This window comes from Macaca thibetana, chromosome 12, assembly GCF_024542745.1.
Source record: "Macaca thibetana thibetana isolate TM-01 chromosome 12, ASM2454274v1, whole genome shotgun sequence".
In the NCBI taxonomy this organism is placed as follows: Eukaryota; Metazoa; Chordata; class Mammalia; order Primates; family Cercopithecidae; genus Macaca; species Macaca thibetana.
Genome location: NC_065589.1, coordinates 1,110,140 through 1,129,272, shown reverse-complemented (window position 1 = coordinate 1,129,272; position 19,133 = coordinate 1,110,140). Strand labels below are relative to the sequence as shown.

The 19,133-nt window shown below is 49.7% G+C and overlaps 1 protein-coding gene across 5 annotated transcripts in view; it reads left to right on the top strand.

The window, feature by feature from the left end:
- Positions 1-19,133, top strand: part of FARP2 (FERM, ARH/RhoGEF and pleckstrin domain protein 2) — a 148,707-nt gene that overhangs the window by 103,700 nt on the left and 25,874 nt on the right. For all 5 annotated transcript variants that reach the window (XM_050751950.1, XM_050751951.1, XM_050751949.1 and 2 more), the window contains 5 exons: positions 7,775-7,950; positions 13,101-13,190; positions 13,880-14,013; positions 14,457-14,538; positions 16,402-16,639. In XM_050751950.1, coding sequence (XP_050607907.1) covers positions 7,775-7,950; positions 13,101-13,190; positions 13,880-14,013; positions 14,457-14,538; positions 16,402-16,639 — 720 coding nt within the window. The remainder of the gene's footprint in view (positions 1-7,774; positions 7,951-13,100; positions 13,191-13,879; positions 14,014-14,456; positions 14,539-16,401; positions 16,640-19,133) is intronic.

Sequence of the window (19,133 nt, the reverse complement as noted above, 5' to 3'; positions counted from 1 at the left end):
GTCTCGCTTATTTAGAGCAAAACAGGAAAGAAATAAAGATTATTGGGAGCACTTTGTGTGTTGATACAGCTCTCTGAACCATGTGAGAGCAGCAGCGGTGGTTCCACTGTGTACTGCCTACCAAGCCGTGGCCCAGGGCTTTGTGTGTCAGCTCGTTAAAACCCCAAATGGCCCTTTGGAAAGCTGTGCCACGCATCACATCTTCACATCCTGTCCTGTAGGCAGTGATGCCGGGTAGGGAGGTGAACTAAATGCACAGTAAGAGATGAACCAATACCTGGACCCCTCGCCACTGACCATTTTTCTATCTCCCACTTGTATTCTTTGAGCCAGATTTTGTGTGAAAGCGACTCATGACATCCTCTTCCAATAGTGAAGCCAGAAATAATTTTGGGCTAACTCATCAGGTTCACGTTTACTTGGATCCCTTGGACAGTTCCACATTTTCCTTTTCTTCTGGAATTAACAATTCATTGATCGAGCCTCAGTTTCCTGTACCGCCTCTGAAGTTAACCTTCGACTTGACCTTGAATTTTGCCAACAAAAGCTGATTCTTCCTCCACTAATAGGCAAATATTTTCAAGAATCATTTGTTAGAGTTTTAAAGAGGAAAGTTGCAAAGAATGAAATAAAACTAACTTTACCTTTTTCTCTAAATGTGATATTTCTCTTTCATCACCTAGTTAGAAGAATAAAAACAGTGTCTTGAAGGAAAAAGTGAAGGTAAGCACAAAAGTTTAACATTGTGATTTTTAAATGACATTTCAGAAATCATGTGTTGAATATTGAGAAAATTCTGGAAGTAAAGAAACTGCCACAAAGAAAATCGCCTGCCAGACCGGGTGCAGTGGCTCCTGCCTGTAATCCCAGCACTTTGGGAGGCGAAGGACGGCGGATCACGAGGTCAGGAGTTCGAGACTGGCCTGGCCAACATAGTGAAACCCTGTCTCTACTAAAAATACAAAAAAAAAAAAAAAAAATTAGCTAGGCGTGGTGGCAGGCACCTGTAATCCCAGCTATTCAGGAGGCTGAGGCAGGAGAATCACTTGAACCCAGGAGACAGATTGGAGTGAGCTGAGATCATGCCAGTGCACTCCAGCCTGGGTGACAGCTTGGGTAAAGTTAGTTCTATTTATTTTTCCGTCTCAAAAAAAAAAAGAAAATCATCTGCCAGAGATGCTCACTGCCGACAGTCTGAAATAACAGTTTTAAATTTTATGCCTTTTGGCCGGGAATCAGAACACTTTGGGAGGCCAAGGTGGGAGGATCATTTTAGCCCAGGGAGGGAGTCAGGAGTTCAAGACCAGTCTGAGCAACATAGGAAGACCCCATCTCTACAAAAAAACTAAAATACTAGCTGGGCACAGTGATGTGTGCCTGTGATTCCAGCTACTTGGAAGGCTGAGGTGGGAGGATCAAGCCCTGGAGGTCAAGGCAAACCTGCAGTGAGCCATGATTGTGTCACTGCACTCCAGCCTGGGCAACAGTGCAAGACCCTGTCTCAAAAAAAAAAAAAAAAAAGGCCGGGCACAGTGGCTCACACCTGTAGTTCCAGCACTTTGGGAGGCTGAGGTGGGCGGATCACTAGGTCAGGAGTTCAAGACCAGCCTGGCCAACATGGTGAAACCCCGTCTCTACTAAAAATACAAAAATTAGCTGGGCGTGGTGGTATGCACTTGTAATCCCAGCTACTCAGGAGGCTGAGGCAGGAGAATCACATGAACCCAGGAGATAGAGGCTGCAGTGAGCTGAGATTGTGCCACTGCAACTCCAGTCCAGCCTGGGAGACAGAGCAAGACTCATTCTCAAAAAAAGAAAAGAAAAAGCTGGGCATGGTGGCTCACACCTGTAATCCCAGCACTTGGGGAGGCTGAGGTGGGCCAATCACTTGAGGCCAGGAGTTTGAGACCACCATGACAAAAACTGTCTCTACGAAAAATACAATAACAATTAGCCAGGCACAGTGGCACATACCTGTAATCCCAGCTACTTGGGAGGCCAAGGCCTGAGAATCATTTGAATACAGGAAGCAGAGGTTGTAGTGAGCTGAGATTGCACCACTGCACTCCAGCCTGGGCAACAGAGCAAGACTGTCTAAAGAAAAATAAGTAAATATGTATCTTTTGAAGATGATCAAACCTTGTTACTTGCTGGAGTGTGGTGGCCTGATCACGGCTCACTGCAGCCTTGACTTCCCGGGCTCAGGCATTTCTCCCACATCCACCTCCTGAGTAGCTGGGACCACAGGTGTGCGCACCACCACGCCTGGCTAAATTTTTGATAATTTTATTAATTTTTTTTGTTTTTGTAGAGATTGGGTTTCACCATATTACCAAGGCTGGTCTCAAACTCCTGGACTCAAGTAATCCGCCCACTTCGGCTTCCCGAAGTGCTGAGATTACAGGCCCGGCCAATCGGCAGCTTTGAGAATATTTCAGATGTTATTCTCTTCCCAAAGTGCAGTCTAGGCAATGAAGCCTGACAGTGAACAGCCAGTGGACAGTTTGTGATCCATCCCAGCAAAAGTGTAGAGCTCAGTAAAACCTAACTACTGTTTTTATCTCTCAATTTCAAGTCTCTTAATGTTGACAATTGAAGTCTTGTCTACAGGTAAAGAAGTCAGTCCTTCTTGAGGATATCGTGGGATAGCTGGGCCTCATCTTTGTGTGTAGTAGGTGTGTCCTCCTATGAGTTGTGTATGATATGAATTTTATAGAAGGGACTCCTGTAACTCAGAACAAGACTGATTCTTACTGGCTGCTTTTTAGTAGAGGACCTTGGATTTAGAGTTTGTTTTTTACAGATACCCAAGATTAATTCTTTACCATGTCAGGTAAAACTAAACATATTCCGTGGCACCTAAAACTTGATATTTAGCATTTTAAAACTTCTCTGGCTTTTTTTCTTTTTCTGAGACATAGTCTCACTCTGTTTCCCAGGCTGGAGTGCAGTGGTACGATCTTGGCTCACTGCACCCTCCACCTCCCGAGTTCAAGCGATTCTCCCACCTCAGCCTCCAGAGTAGCTGGAATTGCAGGCATGCACCACCACACCCGGCTAATTTTTGTATTTTTAGTAGAGAGGGAGTTTCACCATGCTGGCCAGGCTTCTCTCGAACTCCTGACCTCACGTGATTCACCTGCCTCAGCCTCCCAAAGTGCTGGGATTACAGGCGTGAGCCACCCCGCCCAGCCGACATCTGATTTTAACCCTGCATTCTGATGTGCATTGTCAGGGTCAAAAAGATTTTCTAAGACGGAGGAGCACTATGGCCAAGTGTCCTTTTAAGATATCCACAGAATTCAAAATAGCAGAGCCTGAAAGACACTAACTTTATCCTATCATATGTGACTGTGGAAAGCACCCTTCACAGCCATGGTCCCACACTTGTCTTCTTACTATGGAGTACGTCTGTGTTGGTGACTTCAGCTAAACGTGTTCCCCAGGGATAAATGCAACAGCCCATACAAAATCAGGCATGAGGACACAGTCCAACAACTTCGTGTGTAAATGAAGTTACACATTCATCGTCAGTTGCTTGTTAAAAAAAAAAAGTCTCCCCACAGATTTATTGACTTTATCATGTAGGATCTGTATCTGTGTTTGTGTAATTTGAAGTAGGCTTGATTTATAAGGTTTGCTATAGCTAACATTTAAAGAAATGTTTAAACTAGGCACAGTGGTGCACGCCTGTAGTCCTAGCTACACAGAAGGCTAAGGCAAGAGGACTGTTTGAGGCCAGGAGTTCAAGTTCAGTTTGGACTTCATAAGATCCCATCCATTTAAACAAAAGAAAAAGAAAAAGGGTCTGGGCACAGTGGCTCACATCTGTAATCCCAGCACTTTGGGAGGCCAAGGCAAGTGGATCACCTGAAGTCAGGAGTTCGAGACCAGCCTAGCCAACATGGTGAAACCCCATCTCTACTAAAAATACAAAAATTAGCTGGGCGTGGTGGCGGCGCCTGTAGAGTCCCAGCTACTCGGGAGGCTGAGGCACGAGAATCGCTTGAACCCAGGAGGCAGAGGATGCAGTGAGCCAAGATTGCACCACTGCACACTCCAGCCTGGGCAACAGAGTGAGAGACTAGGTCTCAAAAAAATTTTTAAAAAAGAAAAAAATGTTTAATGGTAGTTTGTGGTACTTTTTAATGTATTTACTAAATTATGAGTTGACCATTTTTTGTTAAATAGAAAGTATTTATAATAGGGCAGGAGCAGTGGCTCCCACCTGTAATCCCAGCACTTTGGGAGGCCAAGGCGGACAGATCACTTGAGGTCAGGAGTTCAAGACCAGCCTGGCCAACATGGCGAAACCCCATCTCTACTAAAAATACAAAAATTAGCCAGGCATGGTGGTGTGCACCTGTAGTCCCAGCTACTCAGGAGGCTGAGGCACAAGAATGACTTGAACCCAGGAGGCAGAGGTTGCAGTGAGCTGAGATTGTGCCACTACACTCCAACCTGGGCAACAGAGACTTTGTCTCAAAAAAATGTATTTATGGCCTTGTGCGGTGGCTCATGCCTGGAATCCTAGCACTTTGGGAGGCCGAGACGGGCGAATCACGAGGTCAGGAGATCGAGACCATCCTGGCTAACACGGTGAAACCCCATCTCTACTAAAAATACAAAAATTATCTGGGCATGGTGGTGGGCACCTGTAGTCCCACCTACTCGGGAGGCTGAGGCAAGAGAATGGCGTGAACCCAGGAGGTGGAGCTTGCAGTGAGCAGAGATCGCGCCAGTGCACTCAAGCCTGGGCGACAGAGCAAGACTCTGTCTCAAAAAAAAAAAAGTATTCATAATACTATCAAATGATGACTTTTAACCTCCATAGAACCAAAAATAGTTTATTCCAAATGAGCAGTCTGTCCTAAAGGGGAGTGTCCTTCCTTTATGAGGTATTTATTGAGGAGTTGTTTACTGGGAGTGGCATTTTCCTTTTTTTTTTTTTTTTTTTTTTTTTGAAACGGAGTCTTCCTCTGTTGCCCAGGCTGGAGTGCAGTGGCGCGATCTCGTCTCACTGCAGCCTCCACCTCCCAGGTTCAAGCAATTCTCCTGCCTCAACCTCCCGAGTAGGTGGTATTATAGGCACGTGCCACCACACCTGGCTAATTTTTGTGTTTTCAGTAGAGACAGGGTTTCACCATCTTGACCAGGCTGGTCTCAAACTCCTGACCCCGTGATCCACCCACCTCAGCCTCCCAAAGTGCTGGGATTACAGCCATCAGCCACCACGCCCGGCAGGGAGTGGCCCTTTCTAATTTACAGCCCTGTTAACCCACATTGGCCATGGCCTGTTTGCAACCCCAACAGCATCATAGCAGCACACGTTATGATGTGTCTCGTGATTATGCCATTTCCTCAAGTTTTACCTCCTGCAACTTAAAGGCAGGTTTTGCAGCAACTTTTTGGTAAACTGTCAACTAGTAACTTGCTGTTGGACTGTACTCCAAGTGAGGTGCTATGAGGAGCCCTGGAAGGACCCAAGGGCAGAGTAGTGAAGGCCGACTTTAACTTCCAGAAGCAATGAGTGGAAAACATCTTCCTGCTACACCCTGAACAATACAGTTATGAAGAATAAATAGATATTAGCAGCTTCTAGACTTTTCTCTGAATTTTCATCACGTAAAATATCTCCTTGTGAAATTCTGGCTTATTGAGGACAAAGAAGATTCTGGAACACAAACCCCAAACAGCGCATCTTTGGAAACCTGCCTCTTTTCAACATAAGAAGTAATCCACACTTCAGGGGCTAGCACAGAGCCACAGTTCCACTTTGAGCCCTTCAGAAGTGACGAAGACCAAATGTGGCCCAGTATGTGAGGCAAGGAGGAAGTAAGAATTTCATGCTATTTTCAGGTTGCTTAGTGTATTTTAACTGAATGTGTAATAAAAGCAAATTCTAATAAATTGGTTGTTAATAATTTCCTATAGTGATGTTACCTAGGTTTTCTATAGCAATGAATGTTTCATCGTGTTTTAAATGTATCTTGTGAAAAATTCCAGAGGAAAGCTCTGCTGTCATGAGCACTGATATTTCATCTTAAGAATCCTAATAAGTAGAATTCCTAGCAGCAGACAAGATCTTTCCAGGGCTTCTGATTTGTCAATGTGAAAATAAGGACTTCCTCCCCTCCATCTCCCATGTCCCACTGGAGGGTTAAGCTGTTGAGTTGCTTATGCGTGCCCAGCAAACGGAATCATGATGTCGGCTGCTCTCAAGAAGCTGCTCTATACTAATCTGCCTATACACTTACATGTTTTAGGTTAAGTGAACCAAGTTTGGGTTTTATAAACTGGTCACTACAGGCAACTGCATCTGAAGATGCCAACAATAGTGTAAGAGAATCTTGCTTTGAAACCAGTTGTGGGTGGAGTAAAGAGGCACCATGGTGTGGCATTTATGCAATCAGGGGTTCAAATCGAGTTACTTCTGTTGCAACATTTGGTAAGCCGACTCAGTAATCATCGTTAGAAATCATGATGGTTTCAGTGTTCAAACACTATACACTTGGAAACATAAATGTCCATCTTTGATAGTTTTGTTTGTTTGTTTGTTTGTTTGTTTGTTTTGAGACGGAGTCTTGCTCTTGTTGCCCAGGCTGGAGCGCAATGGCACCACCTCAGCTCACTGCAACCTCCGCCGTTCAAGCGATTCTCCTGCCTCAACCTCCCAAGTATCTGGGATTACAGGCACCCGCCACCACACCCGGCTAATGTTTTATATTTTTAGTAGAGATGGGGTTTCACCATGTTGGCCAGGCTGGTCTCTAACTCCTGACATCAGGTGATCCACCAATCTTGGCCTCCCAAAGTGCTGGGATTACAGGTATGAGCTACCACACCTGGCCTTTGGTGGTTTCGGGTTCATGCCATTCTCCTGCCTCAGCCTTCCGAGTAGCTGGGATTTCAGGCGCCCACCATCACAACCGGCTAATTTTTTGTATTTTTAGTAGAGACAGGGTTTCACCATGTTAGCCAGGTAAAGTTATCTTTAAAATTTGGCACTTAATAGTTACTGGTTTCCCATAGAAAAACATTAGGAATTAACTGTTGCGAATTTTTTTAAATAGAAAAGGATTTTTTTTATTACAAAATTCACAATGAAATATACATCATCATCCTCTTTAGAATTGGGCTGCAAATTTGGCACCTATTTATTCAAAAACAAGCATTGTTTTAAGGAGAAAATTATTACTGTATTTTAGAAAACCAAAATAAAATCCCCATTAATGAAAAACGGAACTGGAAAACAGTGTCATGAATTGAGCAGTTTTATATGATCCATTTTTTAATGAATATTAAGTTTGGCCTTAAAATAGACATTGCTTTTTCAGATGTTAGCACTGGTTTGACATCTTAAGTCTCTAACCTCTAGCAATGCACATAGAAAGTGTTCCCCCTTCCTGGTGGTGCCTTTTGCTTTTACACACTTTGTGGTGCTTGATTTTATCATAGTTACATATTCTGCAGAGCAAAAAGAAGCCCCCTGGAAACACAAGGATGGTATCCAGGCCCCCCTAGATTCCTGGGGGATCCACAGTCTGTGGATTGCTCTCTGAAATTGGGTAGATGAACCATCAACCCTCATTCTCAGTTTATGTCACGTTTAGTATCGTGTGTAATAGAGGCTTTACCTAAACACGTTTTCCAGGAAGTGCCTGGCACTGTGTGAGTCTGGCGGCTGAGTGGTCAGGAGTGTAGTAGTGGCTCTAAGCCAGCCTCACAGCCCTTTCTCATTTCTCGCTCCATCCCCCACCCCATTCATTTCCAGGCCTTTCCACGAAGAGTCCTCAGCCTTCTCCCTCCAGCCGGAACAGCCCCCTGAGTCTGAGCCCTGCATTTCAGGTGCCTTTGGGCCCAGCTGAACAGGGCTCATCCCCACTCCTGAGCCCTGTCCTCAGTGATGCTGGCGGAGCTGGGATGGACTACGAGGAGCCGAGACACAAGGTGGGCCCCTCGAGGCTTGAGAAGCTAGCAGAGGGTTGCCGGGTGGATGGACCTGTGCTCACTGTTCCTTGGGGTGGTGCTGGTGGGGACCCCGGGGTGGGGCAGGGAAGGGTCCTGCACTCACAGCCGCCCTACCAGCGTCCTGAGCAGAGAGGAGGTGCTGGGCCGCCTTCCCTAGCAAAACCTTCCTGAGACTTTCCTCTTATCTCTGGGACCCCAGGTTCCTTCATACAAAAACAAGTTTCCTTGTTCATTTAGCAAACAGTTTCCTGGCACCCACAGGCTCCATGTGTCAGGCTGGATCCTGGGACTGAGTAGGCACTTCTAGCCTCCCCCACTCTTCCTTCCTTCCTCCCTTCCTCATTTCTCCCTCCCTTCCTCCCTCCTTGACTCCTTTCTTCCCTCCTTGCTTGGTCAAGCTTCTACTTTTAACAACTGAGTAACCGGGAGGAAAGATCTGGGTGCTAAGGGAGGGTCCACCAGGGACCCCTTTGGGTTCTGGAGAGGCTCTTGGGTGGGAGACCCTGTGGACAAGGAGGTGCCCTGGGCCAGACGTTGGAGACAGTGGAGGAGCCACCTGTGGGGAGGGGACAGTCCTCTGCTGTTGTGGCAAGGGGAGGGGTACATGGGCCACAGGCAGGACTGAGGGTTTATGACAAAGTTGAGGCAGTGTCCCCTGTGGGTCTCCTTTTACCAAAGATGATAGGAATAAGGGCATAAACTGAGAGTCTGCAAGGAGAAAGTGACCCAGCAGAGAAGCTCGCTGCTGGCAGACACAGGGCAGCCAGGGCAGGGAGGCTGTGGCCTCAGGTGGCCTCCACTCTCCCAGCCCAGTGGAGTCTGCCTACAGCTACGGTTTTGCAGATGGGCCCTAAAAGAAGAGACTCAGGGTCCAGGGAGTTTGCGGAGTATATTGGGCCTGGAGTCCACAGAGAAGGGAGACACAGGGTCCCTGAGTGGCAGCTGGATGGGAAGCGGCCATGGGGCCTCTAGGAGGGAGGCAGTCAGTGCTGGTACAGGGGGAGGCGTGTCATTGTGACACCTCAGCACTCCTGCTTTGGCCTGAATTGGCCAGAGGATATTCTGTCCAAGGCCTGCCTTCCAGATGGCAGGGCTACCCGTGGGATGCTGGGACTCTCAGCAGGTGGGATGGCACAGGCAGGGCAGGCTCTTCCTTCCCTGTGCCCTGGGGGTCCCTGGATCCCACTGGAATGGAAGGAGCCCCCTGGTCTGGAGGCAGCAAAGGACATTAAACGTGCTGCTGTGTGAGGCCTGAAGGTGAGGGCTGGTTCTGGGTCCTGGCAGCAGACTGTTTCCAAGAGAGATGTCTTTTTATTTTATTTTGGAAACCTAATGACAGTCTCTTTAGTTCACTGTTTCTTCGGTACGAAAACAAAAAATGGCTACCAGGCAGTCTGTTATTAAGACTAAATTTTAATTTGTAACTTTTTATATTATGAAAATCAATTGATTCTTTAGATGGTTCTATAGGGTGACAGCTTGTCACATCTGAGGATAATTGGGCTGGTGGCAGGTGGCCCTGGGAGAAGCCTGTTAGTCACGACTTGGCATGGGGCCAGCAGCATGACAAGGCCCTCTGGGATGGGGGCACCTCAGGGTCCTCACAGAGCCATGCCCTTGAGGATTTGGTGGCTGAGTCATTGCAGAGAAAGATTCAGCAGTCCTTGGGCCCAGCCCCTACGTGTGGGCACCTTCAGCCCTGACGTGGTGTCTCCTGTTACCTCTCCTCAACACCTGGGCTCTGGAGGGAGGGCTCTGGGCTCTGCTTCAATTCTGTGTGTGTGAGCTGACATAGCAAGGCTAGTGCCCAGCACAGGTGGGCTCTGAGATGGCAAGGATGGCCCCTTCATCACATGCAGGGGCTGCTGGTTTGACCCGGAGGTAGGTTTCCACCAGAGTACCCCTCTGTGCTGACCTCATGAACTAGTGTCTCCAGCCAGGCTGCAACAGGTTCTGGGGAGACCCCGGCCCCAGATTCACTGACGGCTCTGCTGGCAGAGCCTGGCAGACCACTCTCCTGGGGGAACCAGGGTGACACAGGGGTCTGAGAACCACGTGCTGCCATTGAGGCCGCCCGTCAAGCTTTTGCACTTGCACCCAGTTGCTTGGTTGTGCCGGGAGGAGCAAAGAGCTTCCCACCCTCCAGCCCACCCACGCCAGCTTGTGCCCTCCTCCCCAGTGTCTCCCACTTGATGCACCATTTGTCGCCTTTTTAATAGAGATTTGTGAGGATCAGCAATAGTCGAAAGGTAGGAAAGCCAAAGGTGGCAGAAGCCTCTTCCATGCTCTGCATGGGCACACAGACCCTTCCTGTGGGGACAGGCGGCGAAGTTCACAGGAATTGCACGCTCCTCTGGGGCTGTCCCTGGCTGCCTTCTCATCTCTGGCCTGTAGCCCAGCGTACTGGGGCCTCAGGTTGGACATTGATCTGGAGGTGGGGGCAGAGTGGCAGCTGCTGTATTTTCTGTCCCTGAGAGTCTCCTTATGGTATTCCTTGGGCTGATGAGGCGGGGGCGGGGGCGGGGACAGGATGGACGGCCCTTCTCTTGGCCACTCTGCTCCCCTGACTCCCCTGTGACCCAGTGGTAGCACCTGTGATGAGCAGTCTCATCAGCGACTGCTGTGGCTCTCTGATGGTGTTTGTGTCTGTGAGCCTCACCCCTGGAGGAGTAGAGCTGCTCCGGGACTCGAGCATCCTGTTCTTACAGAACAACATTCAGAGTTAGGACATTGCTTTTGGACTCCATGCCAAGGTGACTGTGGCTAGGAAGTCGTCCTCCCTATACCAGACTCTCCCCCAGGGCCCAAGGCCAACAGTTTGTGGGGCATTAACATGCAACATCCCTGTCCCTCAGCTGTGTGGGGAAGGCTGGGGCCTCACAGACCATAAGCATGGGCCTCTGGGGACGGGACCAGCTCTGACCCCAGAGAATTCACTGGGCATATCAAGCTCTCTCTCTTTTTTTTTTTTTTTTTTTTTTGAGACAGAGTCTCGCTCTGTCACCCAGGCTGGAGTGCAGTGACACAATCTTGGCTCATTGCAAGCTCCGCCTCCCAGGTTCACACCATTCTCCTGCCTCAGCCTCCCGAGTAGCTGGGACTACAGACGCCCGCCACCACACCCGGCTAATTTTTTGTATTTTTAGTAGAGACGGGGTTTCACCATGTTAGCCAGGATGGTCTCGATCTCCTGACCTCGTGATCCGCCCGCCTTGGCCTCCCAAAGTGCTGGGATTACAGACATGAGCCACCGCGCCCGGCCAAAAAAGTCATTTTTAATATCATGAAGCTCAAAAAGAAAAAATTGAAAAAGCCTAAAGGCTGGAAAGGTGGTTCAGCTTCTCTGCGGTGAGGAGGCCATTGCACCAAGAGGTGGGGACTGAGCTGGTACACAGTGGCAGGGCTGTGGGAGCCAGGCAGGCTGCCAGCCATGGGGAAGAGCTGAGAGAACAGCAGTGGACGTGTGCAGGACTCTGGCAGGGGAGGCACAACACCTGGGCACTGGAGGGCTCCAGGCAGCAGCATCTTGGCGGGCTATCCCTTCACAGCTGGCTATATCCATGGGCTCAGCACTCACAGGATAAATGTGCCTCTGTCCTCTCATCCACGAGGGGTGGACAACCCTGCAGGCTGTGCTGAACTTCACAGCAGTACAGGGAGGAAGACATGACCCCACATGCCACCTCAGCTGCTTGCTCACTTGCAAACCCAGCTCCTGATATTCCTCCCAAACCTCCAGTCATGGCAGCTGGTCTTTTCCTTGGCTTAGGCCAAAAACTGTTGCAGTCACCCCTCCTGCCTCCAACCCTCACGCCTTAACTCCACACTGGAATCAGGTTGGCTCAACCTTCAGAATGTGTCCAGGATCTCACCCCTCACCCCTCTGGGTCCCCCAGCCAGGGCTGTCTCACCGGCTGGTGCCGAGGTCCTCTGGGAGCCTCTCTGCCCTCCTGATCTACTCTCATCCTGGGGCCCAAGTGCATCACAGCACATTCAGGTAGACCCCTCCAGAAGGCCCACATGACCTGCCTTCCCCACCAGTAGCCTGTCTATTCCCTCTTACCTCCCCACCTTGCTCCAGCCGCTTGACCTCTGACCTGCCCCACGGACTGACCTGTCCACGCTGAGTGAGGCTGCGGCCTGCCACATCCCCCAGCCTCCAGTCCCTCCTCTGCTCTGCATTGTGTCTTGTACAGCCCTCTGTGCTGCGATGTGTGACTGTGTGTGTTGCTTCTTGCCTGTCTTCTCCTGGTAGGACACCCTCACAGGGGCAGGGGGCAGTGTCCAGGCCCCTGATCGGAGCTGACACCTGCTCCATGGGTATTTGCACGGCCCACCTGCCCTGAAGCTGGCCACAGTCTGGTGGTGGGGCAGGCAAGCTGCCAGGGTAGAGCAGGATCATGGTTTCTGGGCAGTGGGAGAGGGCGGAGAAGAGGCTGTTAAGTTGCACCTCAACAGAGGGTGGCTCTTGGAGGGTTCAGGGTGGGGAGAGGCCCTCCAGGGACAGGACCCAGTGCCTGCCGAGGCCATCATGAGGCATGTGCTTTGCCAGGAACACTGTGTTGGGTGAGGTGTAGAGGGTCCCCCACAGCCAGCTTGCCTGCTCGGCGCCAGCACCTTGGGCAAAGATAGCCCTGCCGGCTATAGGAGTGCTCAGGGCTGGGCTATCTCCAGCAGGGCACAGAAAACGGCCTGGGGTATGGTCCACATCTGCATCAGGAAGTGCACCGGCAAGCCTGGCGCTCTGACGCAGGCACACTTAGAATGCACACTGTTTGCTCTTTTTAATGACTTTTGTATGGGTTAGGTTTAATAATTTATAAGCACACACACACTCATGGACCTGTGTCTGCTGACCAGCTATGCCACTGGCAGTGATATACAAAACCAATAATAAATTTCAGCCCTGTTTACATATGGTGATATTTGAACAGCAATTTTTTTCTCCAAAAGAATAATAGGATTATGCTTTTACTCAGGGATAAATCCCTTCAGAAGTTGAAGATGAAAATCCCATGACGATGTTAACTTGAGCAGAAGAAAGCAAACATTACAAACTTCAGGCTGCCTGAACACGGGAGGGTCCCATGTCCCATGGATGCACACTTACAGCTCTCTGCTTCTTTCAGCGCATGCCTGCAGACGAGGCCTACTTCATAGTCAAGGAGATTCTCGCTACAGAACGAACATACCTGAAGGATTTAGAAGTTATTACCGTGGTACGAAAGTCCTTGATTACTTTTTTTTTAAATAAATATCTCATCTGAACACAGATAAATCTTTTGTTTGTTTGTTTGTTTTTTGAGATGGAGCCTCACTCTGTCACCCAGGCTGGCGTGCAGTGGCGTGATCTCAGCTCACTGCAACCTCCGCCTCTTGGATTCAAGTGATTCTTCTGCCTCAGCCTCCCTAGTAGCTGGGATTACAGGTGCCCACCACCACACCCAGCTAATTTTGTTTATTTAGTAGAAGTGGGGTTTCACCATGTTGGCCAGGCTGGTCCCAAACTCCTGACCTCAAGTGATCTGCCCAAAGTGCTGGGATTACAGGTGTGAGCCACCATGCCCAGCCAAGAAATATCTCTTGATAATCGTGAGACTTGGTATGTATATATTTTTGTTAAATATATCTGCCTTAAAACATTTATTCTAAGTCCAGTCAGAACATTGGATCCAAGTTTTTGTGGAGCTATAAAGCTGCAAAGTGTCCATTTGAAACTTTTGATGTAGGATAGTTTCATTATATTTGATCAACAAAGAGGATAGCTGTAGGGATGGTCTGAACCCTCTTTGAAGGTGGTGACTGGAGGGTCATTGCAGGGTGTCCTATGGCTACAGGCCCTCAGGGGCACAGTTTCTCAGTCCCCAACAAGAGCCATGCCTTCCATCACACCGCACTCTTCCCACAGTGGTTCCGCAGCGCAGTGGTGAAGGAGGACGCCATGCCTGCAACTCTGATGACACTGCTCTTCTCCAACATCGATCCCATCTATGAGTTCCACAGAGGCTTCCTGCGCGAGGTGGAGCAGAGGCTGGCACTCTGGTAACACCCCTTCGGCCCCCAGGTCTTGGACACCCACACAGGAGACTCCCACACCAACTCATCATCACAGCTCTTAGGAGCTTCCCAGCTTCAGAAACTAATTCAGAAGAGCCATTTTTTCACTGGAGTATATTTTTAGGAGCCTGCGGAGAGGTACAGATATAATAATACCCTTTATTCACCCTCTTCCAGAAAAGAGAGTGCAAGGAGCAAGTTAAAAATAGAAGATCCCTTTTTGCCTGGTTACCGTCTGTTTTAGAGAATGGCCAGACACATAATAGTAGCTTCCATCCAGGGCAGGCCCTGCCCTGCGGCCTCTTCCACCTCAGAGCTTCACAACCTTCTTCCAGCTGGAACCAAGGCAACTGTCACCCTCCATCTGATTACAGTGCCTTCTGCAAGCTTTCACCATGTTTAGAACGACTTTGTTTCTTTTTACTCAGGGAAGCGCCCTCCAAAGCCCACACAAAAGGCAGCCATCAACGAATCGGGGACATCCTGCTCAGGAACATGCTCCAGTTAAAGGTAGGCTGCATGGTGACTGCTGCCTACACGAGTGCTGTTAATGGGAGCAAAACCACGGTCCTGAAGCTGAGGCCCCTCGGAACAACATCCCCTCAGAAAAGGGTCCCCTCAGAACAGGATCCCCTTCAGCGTAGGGTCTCCTCAGAACAGGGTCCCCTCAGAGAAGGGTCCCCTCAAAGCAGGGTCCCCCCAGACCAAGGTCCCCCTCAGAGCAGGGTCTCCTCAAAACAAGGTTTCCTTAGAGCAGGGTCCCCCTCAGAGTGGGGTCTGCTCAAAACAGGGTCCCCTCAGAGCAGAGTCCCCCAGAGCAGGGTCCCCCTAAGAGCAGGGTCTCCTCAGAACAGGGACCCCCTCAGAGCAGGGTCCCCTCAGAAAAGGGGTTTCACAGAACAGGGTCCCCTCAGACCAAGATTCCCCTCAGAGTGGGCTCCCCTCGGAGCAGGGTCCCCTCAGAACAGGGGATCCACAGAGCGGGGTCCCCTCAGACCAGGGGCCCCCTCAGAGTGGAGTCTTCTCAAAACAGGGGTCCCCTCAGAGCTGGGTTCCCCTCAGAGCAGGGGCCCCCTCAGGGCAGAGTATCCTCAGAACAGCATCCCCTCAGAGCAGGGGACCCCCAAAACAGGGGCCCCCTCAGAAAAGAATCTCCTCAGAACAGGGTCCATCTCAGAACAGGATCCTACTCAAAGCAGGGTGCTCCCAGAGCAGGGTTTCCCCAGAGCAGGGCCCTCTCAGAACAGGGTCTTCTCAGAATAGCATCCCCCTGAGGCTTTCAGAAGAGGGTTCCCTCAGAGTAAAGTTCCCTCAAAACAGAGTCCTTCTCAGAGCAGCAGCCCCCTCAGAACAGGGTCCCCTTTGAGCATCATTCCCATTAGAACAAGGTTCCCCCAGAGCAGCATCACCCTCCAAACAGGGTCTCCTTAGAACTGCATCTTCCTCAGAACAGGATCCTACTCAGGGCAGGGTCCTGCTCTGGATGGGGTCTCCCTCAGAATCTTGTTTCCCTCAGAAAAAAGTCTGGCTCAGGGCAATGTCCAGGGCCCCATCAGGACACTGATTCCCTCAGAACAAGTTCCCTACTCACCACATCCCCCTCAATAAGGGCTCTCCAAGAATAGGATGCCCCTGGAAACAGCATACCCTTCACAACAGGGTCCCGCAGAACATGGTCTCCCTCCAATCAGAACTACCCCCAAAACAGACTCCGCCTTAAAACATGGTTTGTCTTAGATCACGGCCCTTACCAGCCCCAGAACATCGTTCTCTTCAGAACCTTTTTCTCCACTGATGAGCATTCCCTTGAGGACAGTGTCCCCATTTCCATCAGGACAGGACTCCCCCAGAACAGTGTTCACCTCAGGGCAGGATTCTCCCCCAGAACATTGTCCTCCTCAGAATGGGTCCCCCGAGACCAGCATCCTCTTCAGAACAGGGCCTCCCTCAGATCAGGGTTCCCCACAGAACAGAGTCTTCCTCAGAGCATCATTCTCAGGACAGAGTCTCCCCTCCCCAGGACAGGGCCCTCACTGTGTCCCACATAGCCAACTGCAGCCCTCCCATCCTCAGTTCTTCCTCTGTCCAGTGAGGAGACGGCCCTGATCCACTCAGTGCATGTAATATGAGGCCAGTTAGTGATGCACATAGCAGTGACTCTAGTTGGAATGAGGTACAGGTCACATGGCATCTGAGACGGGTTGAGATGCATTCCTTGGAGGCTAGAAAGCCCCCACTGGCGTACACTGGGCCACCGGTCAGTTTGCCCTGTGGGGATTTCCAGCCAGCGCCTGCCATCAAGGAAAACAGGCCAGTCTCCCCCTGGACCCCTACATCTCCTCACCTAAAGGCCCCACTCTTGCGCCTCCACAGGAGTTTACCAGCTACTTCCAAAGACATGACGAGGTCCTAACAGAACTGGAAAAGGCTACCAAACGCTTTAAGAAGTTGGAGGTGGTGTACAAGGAGTTCGAGCTGCAGAAGGTCTGCTACTTGCCTCTCAACACGTTCCTGCTGAAGCCCATCCAGCGGCTGCTGCACTACCGCCTGCTGCTGCGACGCCTGTGTGGACACTACACTCCCGGTCACCATGACTACGCCGACTGCCATGGTGAGTGTGGGTGCGGCCCTGCATCTCGAGGATCAGATCAGTGGCTGGGAGGCAGGGGCGGCTTTGCTAGACCTAAAGACTTCCTTCACTGGGAAGCGCAGGAGTCCACCCCATTAGGGCCTGCACCATAGTGGTCAGCACTGGCCCTGGCCTTGCCTCCCGTCTCCTCTAGCTGCTGGCAGAGGGCAGGTCCCAGGCTACACCAGGTCTCTGCCTCTTCTGCTCCTCCACCCGCAGGCAAGGCCCTGCCCATCTCCACTTCTGAGCAGTGTAGGGAATTACTCTGATTGCCCTGCAGGGGTCACAGGGCATGCTTTTGCTGGGGACCGCAAAGCCCCCACAAGTACACTGGGGAATGGGGTGCAACCCCCAGAGCAACCTGCTGCCTATGGATGTTTCTGTCCTGGAGGCCATGGCTCTAAAACATACAAAAGATTGGGCCAACGTGACCTGTTAGAAGTTTTCAACATAGACAGCCTTTGTAATTTTTGATGTTTATTAAAGGGACAAAAGAGTAAACTCTGATCTTTTTAATCTAAAAATATGATTTCTAATTTTATTGTAAATTTAGTCCCCTTTTCTGAGGTGACTCAGTCATGAGGGGGACACTGCTCTAATGGGGACCTATTCTGATGGGGATGTGGTCTGATGGGAACTTTATGCTCATCAGGAAGTTTTTTGTTTTTGTTTATATTTTTTTGTTTTTTGTTTTTTGAGATGGAGTCTCCCTCTGTCGCCCAGTGGTGCGATCTTGGCTCATTGCAAGCTCCGCCTCCCAGATTCACGCCATTCTCCTGCCTCAGCCTCCTGAGTAGCTGGGACTACAGGCGCCTGCCACCACGCCAGGCTAATTTTTTTGCATTTTTAGTAGAGACGGGGTTTCACTGTGTTAGCCAGGATGGTCTTGATCTCCTGACCTCGTGATCTGCCCTCCTCGGCCTCCCAAAGTGCTGGGATTACGGGTGTGAGCCACCGCACCCAGACTTTTTTTTTTTTTTTTTGAGATGTAGTTTCACTCTTGTCGCCCGGCTGGAGTTCAGTGGCACAATCTTGGCTTACTGCAATCTCCTCTTCCCGGGTTCAAGTGATTCTCCTGCCTCAGCCTCCCAAGTAGCCAGGATTATAGGCGCCCACCACCACACCCAGCTAATTTTTGTATTTTTAGTAGAAACAGGGTTTCACCATGTTGGCCAGGCTGGTCTTGAACTCCTGACCTCGTAATCCGCCTGCCTCAGCCTCCCAAAGTGCTGGGATTACAAGTGTGAGCCACCACATCAGGATGTTTTTACAAGTAAATTTTATCATTGTCATTAAAAATAGATGAAAAAATACTTAGCATTTCCTCTAGCTGGTTTCCCATAGCCATGAATGGATATAAATAAGGATGCTTTCTAATTAGCAAGAAATAGAATGGATCATAAAGTGTTGATGATTCTCTTTCTTTTCGTTCTAGAAGAAAATGTTTCATGTTTGCTAAAAAGAAGAAGGACAAAATTATAGAAAACATTTTCAAACATTTTAAGGAAAACATGAAATAACCACACCATGTTTAAAATGTTTCTTGTTGTCAGTCATTATACCACAGTAGTTAGGTAGGCAGAGTGCTGGAGCAGAGGGTGGCCTGGACCCCGGGCGACCAGGGAAGACATGCCGTGGAGAAGACTGGGGCCCGGGTTCTGGCCATGTCTACCATGTGCTTGAGGGACATAGGATTTTGGAGGGATTCCTGTACCTCACAACATGACAGGTTTCTCATCAGTAAAATTTATAGACTGGTGTAAAACCTCTGTGAAGCTGTGTTTGTGAAAGTGCTTTGAGGTTGTCAATTCAACAGAACATTGATAACCATCAGCCTCCCTAGGTTTGCTTCAGACCTCAGCCATCTCTGGAGAGCAGTGAGAGCCCAGTTGATGAAACATTCTCAGCTGACACTATGGCAGGCTCCTTTCCCTCCATGACCCCACTCCCCAAATGTGGGACACAGGAATGCTTGTCAAGAAGGGCCTTCTTCAAAAATGGCCTTTGGTGTGCAAATGTTACCAGCCTCTTGGTCTTCCTGAAAACTTGAATAGAACTCTCTTGGACAAAAGGGAGTACATTTGTTGGGGCTGACAGAAGCCAGCCTTGCAATTTTATTTATCCTTCATTTTGATGAGAGTTTCCAAGGGTGCTGGATGTTAAGTGTATGTTGTTGATTTGTTCTATCACGCACCTGCTCTGCCTGCTGCTGTGGGGGAACCTGTTCTGAGGGGGACCCTTTTCTGAGGTACTCAGTTACAAGGGGATGTGGCTCTCAGGGGGTTCTGTTCTGATGGGGATGTGTTCTGAAGGGATCTTGGACTGAGGGGAACCCAGTGCTGAGGGGACCCAGTTCTAAGGAGGACACTGCTCTGAGGAGATTCTATTCTAAGGGGACCATGGTTGGAGGTGGACTCTGTTCTGAAGGGGACAGTGTTCTGAGGGGGGACTCTGTTTTGAGGGAAACACTACTCTA